This window comes from Carettochelys insculpta, chromosome 9, assembly GCF_033958435.1.
Source record: "Carettochelys insculpta isolate YL-2023 chromosome 9, ASM3395843v1, whole genome shotgun sequence".
NCBI classification, from domain to species: domain Eukaryota; kingdom Metazoa; phylum Chordata; order Testudines; family Carettochelyidae; genus Carettochelys; species Carettochelys insculpta.
The window spans coordinates 65,130,006-65,140,572 of record NC_134145.1 but is presented as its reverse complement, the minus strand read 5'-3'; the positions used below and the strand labels follow the sequence as shown (position 1 = coordinate 65,140,572).

At 63.6% G+C, this 10,567-nt stretch overlaps 2 protein-coding genes across 11 annotated transcripts in view; one reads left to right on the top strand and one right to left on the bottom strand.

Moving 5' to 3' along the window:
* Nucleotides 1-221: 221 nt before the first annotated feature.
* Nucleotides 222-10,567, bottom strand: part of NOS1AP (nitric oxide synthase 1 adaptor protein) — a 61,974-nt gene continuing 51,628 nt past the window's right edge. For all 10 annotated transcript variants that reach the window (XM_075002858.1, XM_075002859.1, XM_075002867.1 and 7 more), the window contains 2 exons: nt 3,797-4,094; nt 222-2,920 (listed from right to left, as the gene is read on the bottom strand). In XM_075002858.1, the coding sequence (XP_074858959.1) occupies nt 2,443-2,920; nt 3,797-4,094 (776 nt within the window). In that variant the 3' untranslated portion in view covers nt 222-2,442. The remainder of the gene's footprint in view (nt 2,921-3,796; nt 4,095-10,567) is intronic.
* On the top strand, nt 5,555-8,062 carry SPATA46 (spermatogenesis associated 46). The gene is made up of 2 exons (XM_075003338.1): nt 5,555-5,982; nt 7,449-8,062. Exons 1-2 carry the CDS (start codon nt 5,877-5,879, stop codon nt 7,973-7,975), a joined length of 633 nt encoding a protein of 210 aa, XP_074859439.1. The 5' UTR covers nt 5,555-5,876; the 3' UTR covers nt 7,976-8,062.

Here is a 10,567-nt window from a genome sequence, read left to right as displayed (position 1 = left end):
TCACGGGGCCTGCCCGAGACAGCCGCGCCGGCCGCTGCTCCCGCACCCCCGCCGCGCGTGCGTGCGACCTGCTGGGCCCAGCGGCGGCCCCTGCCCCCCTCCCCCTCCCCCTCCCGCAGCGACCCCCCGCAGTTGGAGCCCCGGGCCCCCCACGTGCCCCCTCAAGCAGCGACCCCCCCAGCTGGGCCCCATGTGCCCCCCATGTATCACAGGTCAAGGCAGTCTGTGAACTTTTGTTTATTGCCCGGGATCCGTCCATGACTTTTAGACAAAACGTCCCGGACCAAACCAGCCTTGTCCAACGTGTCTGTTTTGCAGCCAAGGGCCCAGCAGTCCCCACAGCCTCGTGACCTGGGGCGGCTGCTGAGGTGGATGTGGATGGTACAAAACGGCCTCCACCCCCAGAACTGCATGAGTGGAGTAGCTGAAAAGAGGTCCTGGGCCCTCCTGGCAGCTTGGCAATGGAAATGTGCGTTTCCCTCGGTGCCGGCAAGGCAAGGGGCTGAACCAGGGCTGAAATTCAGCTGGAGCGGTGCACTGGCAAATATTTCCAGCCCTGGAGTTTTCAGAGCATGGCCGTGGTGAGGGAGGTGGGATAATGGTGGGCTCCAGGAAATTGGATTTTAAGCTCAGGGAAGGAGGGGAACAGGCAGGGAGGTTTCACAGCACTGTGCAGCTGTAGTGGCAATAGGATGGGAAATACACATTACCCTCTGTTCCCTGAGGCTGGGGGCCCAATCCCCTCCACTGACATCCAGCAGCCTTACATCAGTTCACACAGCCAGGAACCTGGCCTTTGGGGATTTTCCAACTGATAGTTGCTGCTGTTCCACAAGCAGTGACTGGACAGAGTCTGTTTCAAGGGAGGAGGAGTTCCTCTCCTGGAGACGCACAGTGAGGCTCACACACGGCCGTGACGTGCACCCTTCTGTCCATGGTGCTCCCTGCCAGAGCCATGCAGGGAAAGGGGCCTGCCCAGCCAGCTCCCAGCTTCAGGCTCATGGTGACACTCTTGGCATGCCGGAGAGAGGCTGCTTCTCTGGCTCTGTGGCCTATCAGAATGGGAGATTGGCCTCCACGGCAGTGCCTAGCCTGCAAAGGCAGCTGGCGCATGTGGGCGTACATACAGAGATGGCATGGCTGGCCCCTTTGGCAGGTCAGAGACATAGCTGTGCAAGTTGAAGGCACTTGAGCCACAATTTCCCACCCCTTCTACAGACCAAACATAACCCAGGGGACCAGGAGAAGGCCCTGGCATGGGTGGCCTGTGTGCAAAGAGGGCTGGCTTCAGCCAGAGACCCCCAACCCAGCGCCCCTCACGCTGCACACTCAGGGAAAGGGGCTGGAGCCCCAGGCAGAGCCGCAGGCTGGACACAAGAGCTGCGTCTACACGTGCACGCTACTTTGAAGTAGCGGCACCAACTTCGAAATAGCGCCCGTCGCGTCTACACGCGTCGGGCGCTATTTCGAAGTTAACTTCGACGTTAGGCGGCGAGACGTCGAAGTCGCTAACCTCATGAGGAGATAGGAATAGCGCCCTACTTCGACGTTCAACGTCGAAGTAGGGACCGTGTAGACGATCCGCGTCCCGCAACGTCGAAATTGCTGGGTCCTCCATGGCGGCCATCAGCTGGGGGGGTTGAGAGATGCTCTCTCTCCAGCCCCTGCGGGGCCCTATGGTCACCGTGGGCAGCAGCCCTTAGCCCAGGGCTTCTGGTTGCTTCTGCGGCAGCTGGGGATCTATGCTGCAGGCACAGGGTCTGCAACCAGTTGTCGGCTCTGTGTATCTTGTGTTGTTTAGTGCAACTGTGTCTGGGAGGGGCCCTTTAAGGGAGCGGCTTGCTGTTGAGTCCGCCCTGTGACCCTGTCTGCAGCTGTGCCTGGCATCCCTATTTCGATGTGTGCTACTTTGACGTGTAGACGTTCCCTCGCTGCGCCTATTTCGATGTTGGGCTGAGCAACGTTGAAGTTGAACATCGACGTTGCTGGCCCTGGAGGACGTGTAGACGTTATTCATCGAAATAGACTATTTCGATGTCGGCTGCACGTGTAGACATAGCCAAGCTGTGCAGGGAAACGCTCGAGAGGACCAGTGGCAAATAGCACATGGGGGGGAGGGAGGCAGGGGTGCAGGCCATGGCAGGGGGCCCTGATGGGAGACAAGGTAGCCCTGGCTGAAGTCCCTGCACGAGCTTGGCCTCGATCAGCCCACTTGCAGGCCCAGCCCGCGCTACGGCCTGGGAGGGGAGGCAGTGGCTGGGTGGAAAACCCCAAGGGTCATCCCCAGGCTCTGCCCTTGTTTGGTGGGAGCCACACACAGGCAGGAGCCAGACTTCTCTCAGAGTTCGGCTGGGTGCGCCATAGTGAGGTCAGGATTCCCCTGCTCCCCGCCAGGCTTGAGCGGGGAGTGGCTGTCTGCCCTGGGCCATGGAGCAGGAGCTGCTACTCAAAGGACAGGAGGTCTGGGTGGGGCCCTTCGCTTTCTAGGCCAGAGGGCTGTCTCGTGGGCTGGCACTCCAGCAGGCAGCTGGCTGGAGCATGGCGGAGCCTGAGGGCGGCTTTCTCTGGGCAGGGCAGGGAGGCTGCAGGCTGTTCAGCACCTTGGAGCAGGCCGTCTAGGTTCTCCTTGTGGATGAGGTCAGGCACTGCTTGGGTGCCGCTGCGGGAGGGCCAGGCCCCATCTGGCACCGCTGTGCCAGGGCCACTCAGCTCAGCACTGCCTTCCGGCTGAGACAAGGCCCGTGCCAGCCCCCGCTGCTCCCCCTGCACGGCCTGGCCCTTGCTGCTGCCCTCCAGGCTGCTCACCGCCGGCTGGGAGGAGATCAGCATGTCCTGAGGGCTCTTCAGAGCCCGGGGCGTGCGCTTCCTGGTGGCTGGCGGTGGTGGGTCGAGCCGGGGAAAGGGCTCCAGCAGCACATGCCTGCAAGTACAATGGCTACTCAGTGAGCAACAGTGACACCCCACGTGGCGCTGACAGCTACAGCAGGGTCCCGGGGGTGCTCCTCTGTGAGTGCTGTGCCAGCCTGGCTGTGGGCTAAGGCACTGCTATGGTACCAGCTGGCACAGAACGGCTGCACGGGGTCAGACCAAAGGTCTGTGTAGCCCGGGGTCCTGTCTGCCGAGCGCTCCCAGCAGCAGGACCACTCGTGTGTGCTGTGCTGGCTGCCCGGGCTGGATGGCAAGGGGATGGAGGGCCAGGAGAGGGCACTAGCTTAGGACACCTGGGGTCAATTCTCTGCTCCGCTATAGATTCCCTGTGTGACCTTGGGCAAGTCGCTCAGCCACTCTGTGCCTCGGTGTCCCACTGGTATGGTGCTCCAACTTTGGCCAGGCAGGCTCTGGGGCAGAAACCACCAGTGCAGAAATAATTTGTAAGTGTATTCATTTCTGGGTCTTCTGCTACTTGCTGCAGCTACCCACTGCTTGTGACCCCTCCCCGTCCTCTTGGCATATGCCATCCCTGCTGCTGGCCCTCGAGAGGGGCACCGCCAGGCTCCCAACACGACAGCTGAGGTGTCAGCGGAGGGATGGCCAGGGAAGAAGGGCTAATGCTGTCTGGGCTGGCGGGCAGGACCCTGCAGTGTTCCTCGCACAGCTCTGCCTCCTCCTTCATGTTGCAGTAGGGCACACAGGAGTGGCTTGGGGAGCGGATCCTGGCCTCTGCCCCATTTCAGAGGAGGGCAGCACAGCAGCATCCGTCTGGCAGGGCCGATGCACAGCAGGTGCAGCACAGCCATGCAGCCCAGGAGGGGACCAGAAAGCAAGCAACCGCACCACGCCCAAAGGGGGGACTCACCCGGCATTGTGGGCCTGGTCCCCCAGCAGCGCCAGCATCCCGCCTGCCAGCTGGGCCCCTGCGCTGGCATTGACCTCCGTCACCCCCGCCTCGCCCAGGCTGGCTGGCTCCCTCCAGCGCAGGAAGTCATTGACCTTGGCCCCAACGGCCTTGCTCAGGTTCTTGAGGTGCTGGCTGCTGCCCCCCCTCAGGCCTGGCTCCGCCTGGGATGGGCCCAGAGAGGCTTTGGAGGCAGACCGGCTGGGTGGCCGCTTGGGCGCAACGGTGGTGTTGGAATTCTCAAACATGCTTTGGTCAACTGGAAGAGAAGAACAGAGGGTGGGTGAGTGGAGGAGAACATGGAGGGCGCATGGGGGCGCAGCTACACACAGGTGTGGGGCAGGGGGCGTGGCTACACACAGGTGTGGGGCAGGGGGTGTGTAGGGAGCTGGTGCTCACAAGCCCGGGGGCTGGCGTGCGTGGGCGGTGCACACGTGGGGTTCCGAGCCAGAGAGGACTGTTGCCAGATGCAGGGGTGCATTGACCTGATCCCAGGGCTACACCTCAAGTGCTTCTGCACAGCGTGTGGCACAGCAGAGCCACGTGTGTGGCAGGAGCAGCACAGGGCCAGGGCCAGGGCCAGGGCCAGGGCCAGGGCCAGGGCCGCCTGCCTTAGCCACGCTGCAGCACCAGCTGTGAGCATCCTGAGGTAAGTGGAGTCCAGATCCAGCACCCCCATGCCCCTTTCCTCACTCCCACCTGCACCCTCCTTCCCACCACTCCCCCAACCTGCCCCCCGACTGCCTACTCTTCCCCCCCACAATCTGCATCCCAACTCCCTCCCCTGCCCCCCAACTGCCTGCCTCCCCCCTGCAACCTGCACCCCGACTGCCTGCCTCACCCCCGAGACCCGCACCTCGACTCCCTACCCTGCCCCCCAATCCACACCCCAACTCCCTGCCTGCCTCACCCCCCTGCAACCCGCACCCCAACTCCCTCCCCTGCCCCCCAACTGCCTGCCTGCCTCACCCCCCTGCGACCCGCACCTCAACTCCCTCCCCTGCCCCCTGACTGCCTGCCTGCCTCACCCCCCTGCAACCCGCACCCCAACTCCCTCCCCTGCCCCCCAACTGCCTGCCTGCCTCACCCCTCTGCGACCCACACCTCAACTCCCTCCCCTGCCCCCCACAATCCGCACCCCAACTCCCTCCCCTGCCCCCCGACTGCCTGCCTCACCCCCTGCAACCCGCACCTCAACTCTCTACTCTGCCCCCCCACAATCCGCACCCCAACTCCCTCCCCTGCTCCCCGACTGCCTGCCTGCCTCACCCCCCTGCGACCCGCACCTCAACTCTCTACCGTCCCCCCACAATCTGCACCCCAACTCCCTCCCCTGCCCCCCAACTGCCTGCCTGCCTCACCCCCTGCAACCTGCACCCCAACTCCCTTCTCTGCCCCCCACAATCTGCACCCCAACTCCCTCCCCTGTCCCGCTGGCTGCCTGCCTCACCCCCTGCAACCTGCACCCCGATTCCCTACCCTGCCCCCCACTGTCCCCCAACTGCCTGCCTCACCCCTCTGCAACCCACACCCCGACTCCCTGTCCCAGCCTTGCATTCATGGCCCACCAGCCAATTTCCCGCCCAGATGTCACTCTGCCGAGCCTGCACCTTGACTACCATTTGCAATTCTAGCCATCCCACCCCAGGGTCCACTGCTCCCCTGGCCCAACCTGCCCAGGACCAGAGAAGGGCAACACAGGCGACTGGGGTGTAGAGCGGCTTCTGTCGCAGCAGAGATAACGTCCCTCTCCAGACTGAGCCAGCGCCCGCTCAGGGCTACGGCAGGAGCCTCGCTCAGTCACCGCACACACAAGCAAAGGCCCCGGGAGTTACAGAAAGCAGCGTGCCAGGAACTGTTGCTACTCGGCCTCCTAAAGCCACTGAAATGCCTTTCCCACAGCGCTGAGCCCTCCCGGCAGCTAGGGCCCTGTGAGCTCAGCTGGTGAGGTCACAAAGCCCAGGCCCTGGGCAATCCAGCCAGAGCCCCAGAAACGCCCCAGCCAGGACCTGCTCCCTGCACCAGCTGCCCTTGGCAGGGGATGGAGAACTTCTCCCTGCTGACGATCTCTGGGCCACGGCTGCCCAGCTGTGCCAGGAAGAGTGTCCGCGATGTGCCAGCCCCGAGGAGCACACCCAATCTGCCAGGTAACAGGTCTGCAGTGGGACCTCTTTGCCAGCCCTCACATAGCCTGGAACAGAACAACACCCCACTTCTCCAGCCCCTTCTCACCTCCCTGGCAGCAGCTCACGCCAGCGACTGAAGTGGAGATGGGGAATAGGATCCCTGCTGTACGGGTGGGGAAACTGAGTCACACTGCCACTGTTTTCCAAAATAAGCTGATTTGGGCTCTTGGGCCCAACTGTCAGTGAGTCTGAGTACTCACTGCCTCCCACCCCCGCAAGCTCAGGGAAGCTGTGGCCCCCAGCACTTGCAGACCCAGGGGCCAGCTTTCCTAAAGTGGGTTTTCAAAGCCACCTTTGAAAATTGTGGCCTAAGTGAGTTGGACAAGCTCTGACAGGAAGTCAGTAGCAGAAGCCAGGAGACGAGCCCAGTCTTGACTCACACATGCCGCCTTTCCTAGGCAAAACTGGCTGGGCCCAGTGAGCTGCTTCCAGCAGGGCTAGGCCTTGGCAGGTGACCTTGGGCCTGGCACTGCCCTGCTCTGGGTCTCCTTCCTCTCTGTGAAACAGGGTTGAGGGAAACGCACGAGCCTGTCAGGCGTGTGCCCAGAGGCATCGCGCAGGATCTCAGGCTGGGGCTGTGGTTCCCCCTCCCTCATACACTTGTCTGCCCCACTGTGCCTGAGCCAGGCCTTGGGGGCTGTCATGCGCCATCACTGCTAGGGGTCAGCACTGCCCTCTGAGCCCCTGCGGGTTGGGTGAAGGGCCAGGACTTGTGGCTGGACAGCCCTGTCCTGCCCACAGTCCATGCAGGAGAGGAACGGCCTGAGCCGCACTGCTCCCTTGGGAGCCCTCCCAGGCCAGGGCACCCTCTGCTTCCCTGGGGCCTGTACCCCACAGCTGCCCTGCTCCCCACCCCCAGGGCCACAACCGCTGAGCCCCAGAGAGGCCCAGCCGTCTCTTACTTTGCAGAAACGAGGCTCTCTGAAGCAGAGCAGCGCAGGAGAGGGGCTAAGGGTACCACGACCCAGTGGGGCACAAGATATGTGTTTCCCTTGGGGTGGGAAGGGGCCTTTTTATCCCAGCGGCCACCATGTCTGTCCCTCCAGGCACTGTGCCTGGCGGTCCAGGGGTGCCAGGAACACACAGAGCAATCCCCTGAGATGCTGCCAGTTCCCAGCTGTGACAGACATGGTTGCTGCCCCACATCATCTGGCCAGTGCGCACCCCATGAATGGTGGGAGGACAGAGCGAGGGGCAGGCCCCCAGGGAGCACTGGAACAAAGCGCCAGCCAGCACCAGGAAGCCAGCGGGGCAGGTGCTCCCCCTGTGGCCAGCGGGTGTGGGGGGGAAGGACTGGACGCTACTGAAGATCTCCCTTCCCAGGGGGGTACTGACTGGGGGGAGGGGAGTGAGCCCAGACCACAGCCTCCCTGCCCCACCCTGCCCTTCACAGGGCCCAGGCTCATCCCAGCCTCTTCTCTTGGCAGCCTGTCCCTCCAGTGCCGTGGGGAGCTGCGAGCCCCTGGGGCACAACTGCACCATCTACCGGCCCTGGTTCTCCCCCTACAGCTACTTCGTGTGCAAGGCCAAGGCCCGCCCGCTGGAGGCCTGCAGCTGCCCGGACACACCGCCAGCCAGCGCCAGAGATGCCGGCCTGCCCGAGGTGCTCCCAGACAGCACCTGCTGCTCCTCCTGCTCCCTGGAGAAGGCTCTTCCCAGAGAGGGCCCCCGCAGAGCCAGCCCTGCAACGGAGGGGGCCCCGGACCGCATCACGGCCCGTGACGTCCTCCGGGCTTGCCGGTGGCTGCCGGCACCGCAGAACGGCTACAAGTGCGCAGCCTGCTGCCGTGTCTTCCCCACCCTGCACTCGCTCAAGACCCACGTCAAGTGTGGCTTCAAGGAGGGCTTCAGCTGCCAGGTGTATTACCAGCGGCTCAAAGCCCTGTGGGAGAGGGAGGGCCTGGCCTGGCCCAATGACCGGACGGCCCTGGGCAGCTGCCCCATGCCCAAGTGAACCAGCCCCTGGGGCAGCACAGCTGCCAGCCCTCACCACTCCCCACGGCAGAGCCCAAATAAAACAGCTTACTGGAAGCATCCAGCACTGGTCTGCAATGACCCTGTGCCCAGCAGGCTCCAGCCCACAGGGATGCAGCAGCCCTGGCCCTGCTCCTGGGATGGGATGGGGAGAGCATGCAGCTTTCCCTGCCAGCTCGCAGCCTCCCCCCTGCCACAGCGTGCCCCTAGTGAGGGAGGGAGCCCCTAGTCAGCCTGCCGTGGGCCCCAGCCCTTCAGCCCCCCTTCCTGGCAGGGTGATCCCCGTCGTCGTCGTCGTCGTCATCCTCCTTGGCAGGGCGACCCCTCCTCTGGGCAGGGTGCACCCCCCCAAGGCCGGACACCCGCCCAGCCCTGCACTCCCAGCTCCTGCCCTGTGACTCCTGGACTCCCTCCCTGGCCGTGCTGGCTGCACTAGTTTAGTTAGGGTGAAGGGACCACTTGCCCTGTCCCTCTGCACTGATGAGAGCCATGGAGCAAGCCCCCAGCCCAGCGTCCCTCGTGGAGCAGGGCCGAGCAGCCTCTTCTCGCCAGCCGCAGGCCGTGTGGACCAGGAGACAGATCCTCCCAGCCTTCACCAGCTACGCTGCCCCCATCCCACAGGGCTGGGTTGGTGCCCCCAGACTTAGGCCTGCATAGGGGGACATTTCTGACAATCAGGCAGCAAGGCCCAAGGACCCCAACAGGTCTTTAGCCTGCCTTGGGCCTACCTCTCACCCGCCCTAGAAGCTCCCCCCACCCCCTGGCTCCCCAGCTGGGGCGAGGCAGAAAGGCCCATCGAGCCAAAAGGGAAGGGGTGAGGTGTTGCCCACCAGCAGGCGGAAATGGGAACAGGCTGGGTGGAGAGCAGAGGCATGTGGCCAGATCCCAGGGGGGGGTGCACCCTCTACCAGCCTGGCCCAGCTTCCTAGGCGGCCCCAGGAAGGGTGTGGGGCTGAGGTGCACAGAGCTGAGGGAGGCTCCTGCTTTCGTGCCCGACTTCCAGTACCTGCTGCCTGGGGGGGGCTTTAACGCCCCCTCCCTGGCCGAGCTGTCTTGGCCAACAGGCAGCACATGGCACTCGCACCTCTACTCTGGAAACAAAAGTGTCCCCCGGTGGTGAGACAATGTCCCTTCCCGTGCTGGTCTGCAGCCAAGAGCTTCTCCGACCCTGGAGCGCTGGCTGTGAGCAGCAGCGTATTCCCACGCACACGCTACGGTGCGGCACTAGCAAGGCAGGGCAGGAAGCAAATGCAGTGGGAGAGGAGGTCCCTGCTGTCTTGGCAGCCGTGTGCATCGGCAAGGCTGGGTCTGGGGCCGTATTGCTCTGGACACCAGGGAGCTGCTGCAGCCCTGGCTGAACAGTGACCAGGAGCAGCCGGGCAGGCCCCAGCACTCCCAGGCCTGAGCAGGGCCCCCCGGCTCAGAGCACAGCCCCAGAGATGCACCCCCATTCTAGCCTGAGCTGCTGTGGGACATGGGCCACAGCGCTGCCCCAGTCATTCCCAGAGCACATTGTGCAGAGAAACATCTGGGCCTGATTTAACAATGGTTGGGGCTGGAGAACCCTCAGGCCCTTGGTAGCTGGGCCAGCAAGAAACGCTGCTCCCTGCTCCTGTTGTGCCCAATGCCCAGTCTGGGCCCATTAACCTCCGGGCCCCACACCACTGCTTCCAGACCAGGCTCAAGTCATCTGCTGCCCACCTCCCACCAAATGCACCGAGCTCCTCCCACCCATCACCTGCTCTTCTCTGAGCCTCTCACCTCACCAGAGCCCTTCCTGACCTGGGGGCCCAGCCCTGGACACGAGCTGCCAGACGCGGCTGCAGCAGGGCCAAACACAGCAGTAAAACAACCCCTCTGCTCTGCTCAAATCCTGTTCACGTAGCCCAAGGTCACCACAGTCTTTTCAGCCCCACCTTGCACTGGGACCTCATTACCCACTCTGTCCTGCTCCCCATGGCCGAGTCCCCGGCCTGTCTGCATGCCCACCGCGCTTTGGCCCCCGTGGCGTTCGCTCACTCTCGCCCCAGTGAAATGCAGGCTGCGTGCTTGGGGCCAGCGTCCCAGGTTGTGCCGCACACGTCCGGACTCACCACCCTGCCCCTCCCCATTTCTGCTCCGGCTGCAAACTCATGAGGGATGAGTCTGTGGGTTCCTCCAGGTCGCCCAGGGGAAGGCTAGTGCAGGACATGCCCCCGCTCGGGCGGACTCCCTGTTTACACTTGGAGACCCAGCAGGCAGCCAGCATTTAACGCATTTCACCTGTGCCAGCTGACTTTCATATCTGCCCCACCCCACACTTGTTAACCACCACTGGGTGCAGTTCAGGACACCTCACAGCCATCTAAGTCAATTCAGTCAGCACCACCACGCCCGTCCCCTCACGGCGAACAAGGTGTCTGACACTATCCGCTTTCCCTAAACCGGCAAACATGACCTGTACCAGTGACTCCCTCACCTTACCCAGGACCAAGGTCACGCTGAGGGGCCCAGGGGCTACCCCCTTTACCCTTTTACAACATTGGCCCATTAGCTTTTCCTGAGCAGCTGCAGCTCCCTAGCTGGGGCTCTG

Coding starts and splice junctions, on each gene's coding strand:
- SPATA46 (XM_075003338.1), top strand. CDS start 5,877: ATGGAGAACTTCTCCCTGCTGACGATCTCTGGGCCACGGCTGCCCAGC. Junction 5,983..7,448: donor GAGCACACCCAATCTGCCAG/GTAACAGGTCTG, acceptor TTCTCTTGGCAG/CCTGTCCCTCCAGTGCCGTG.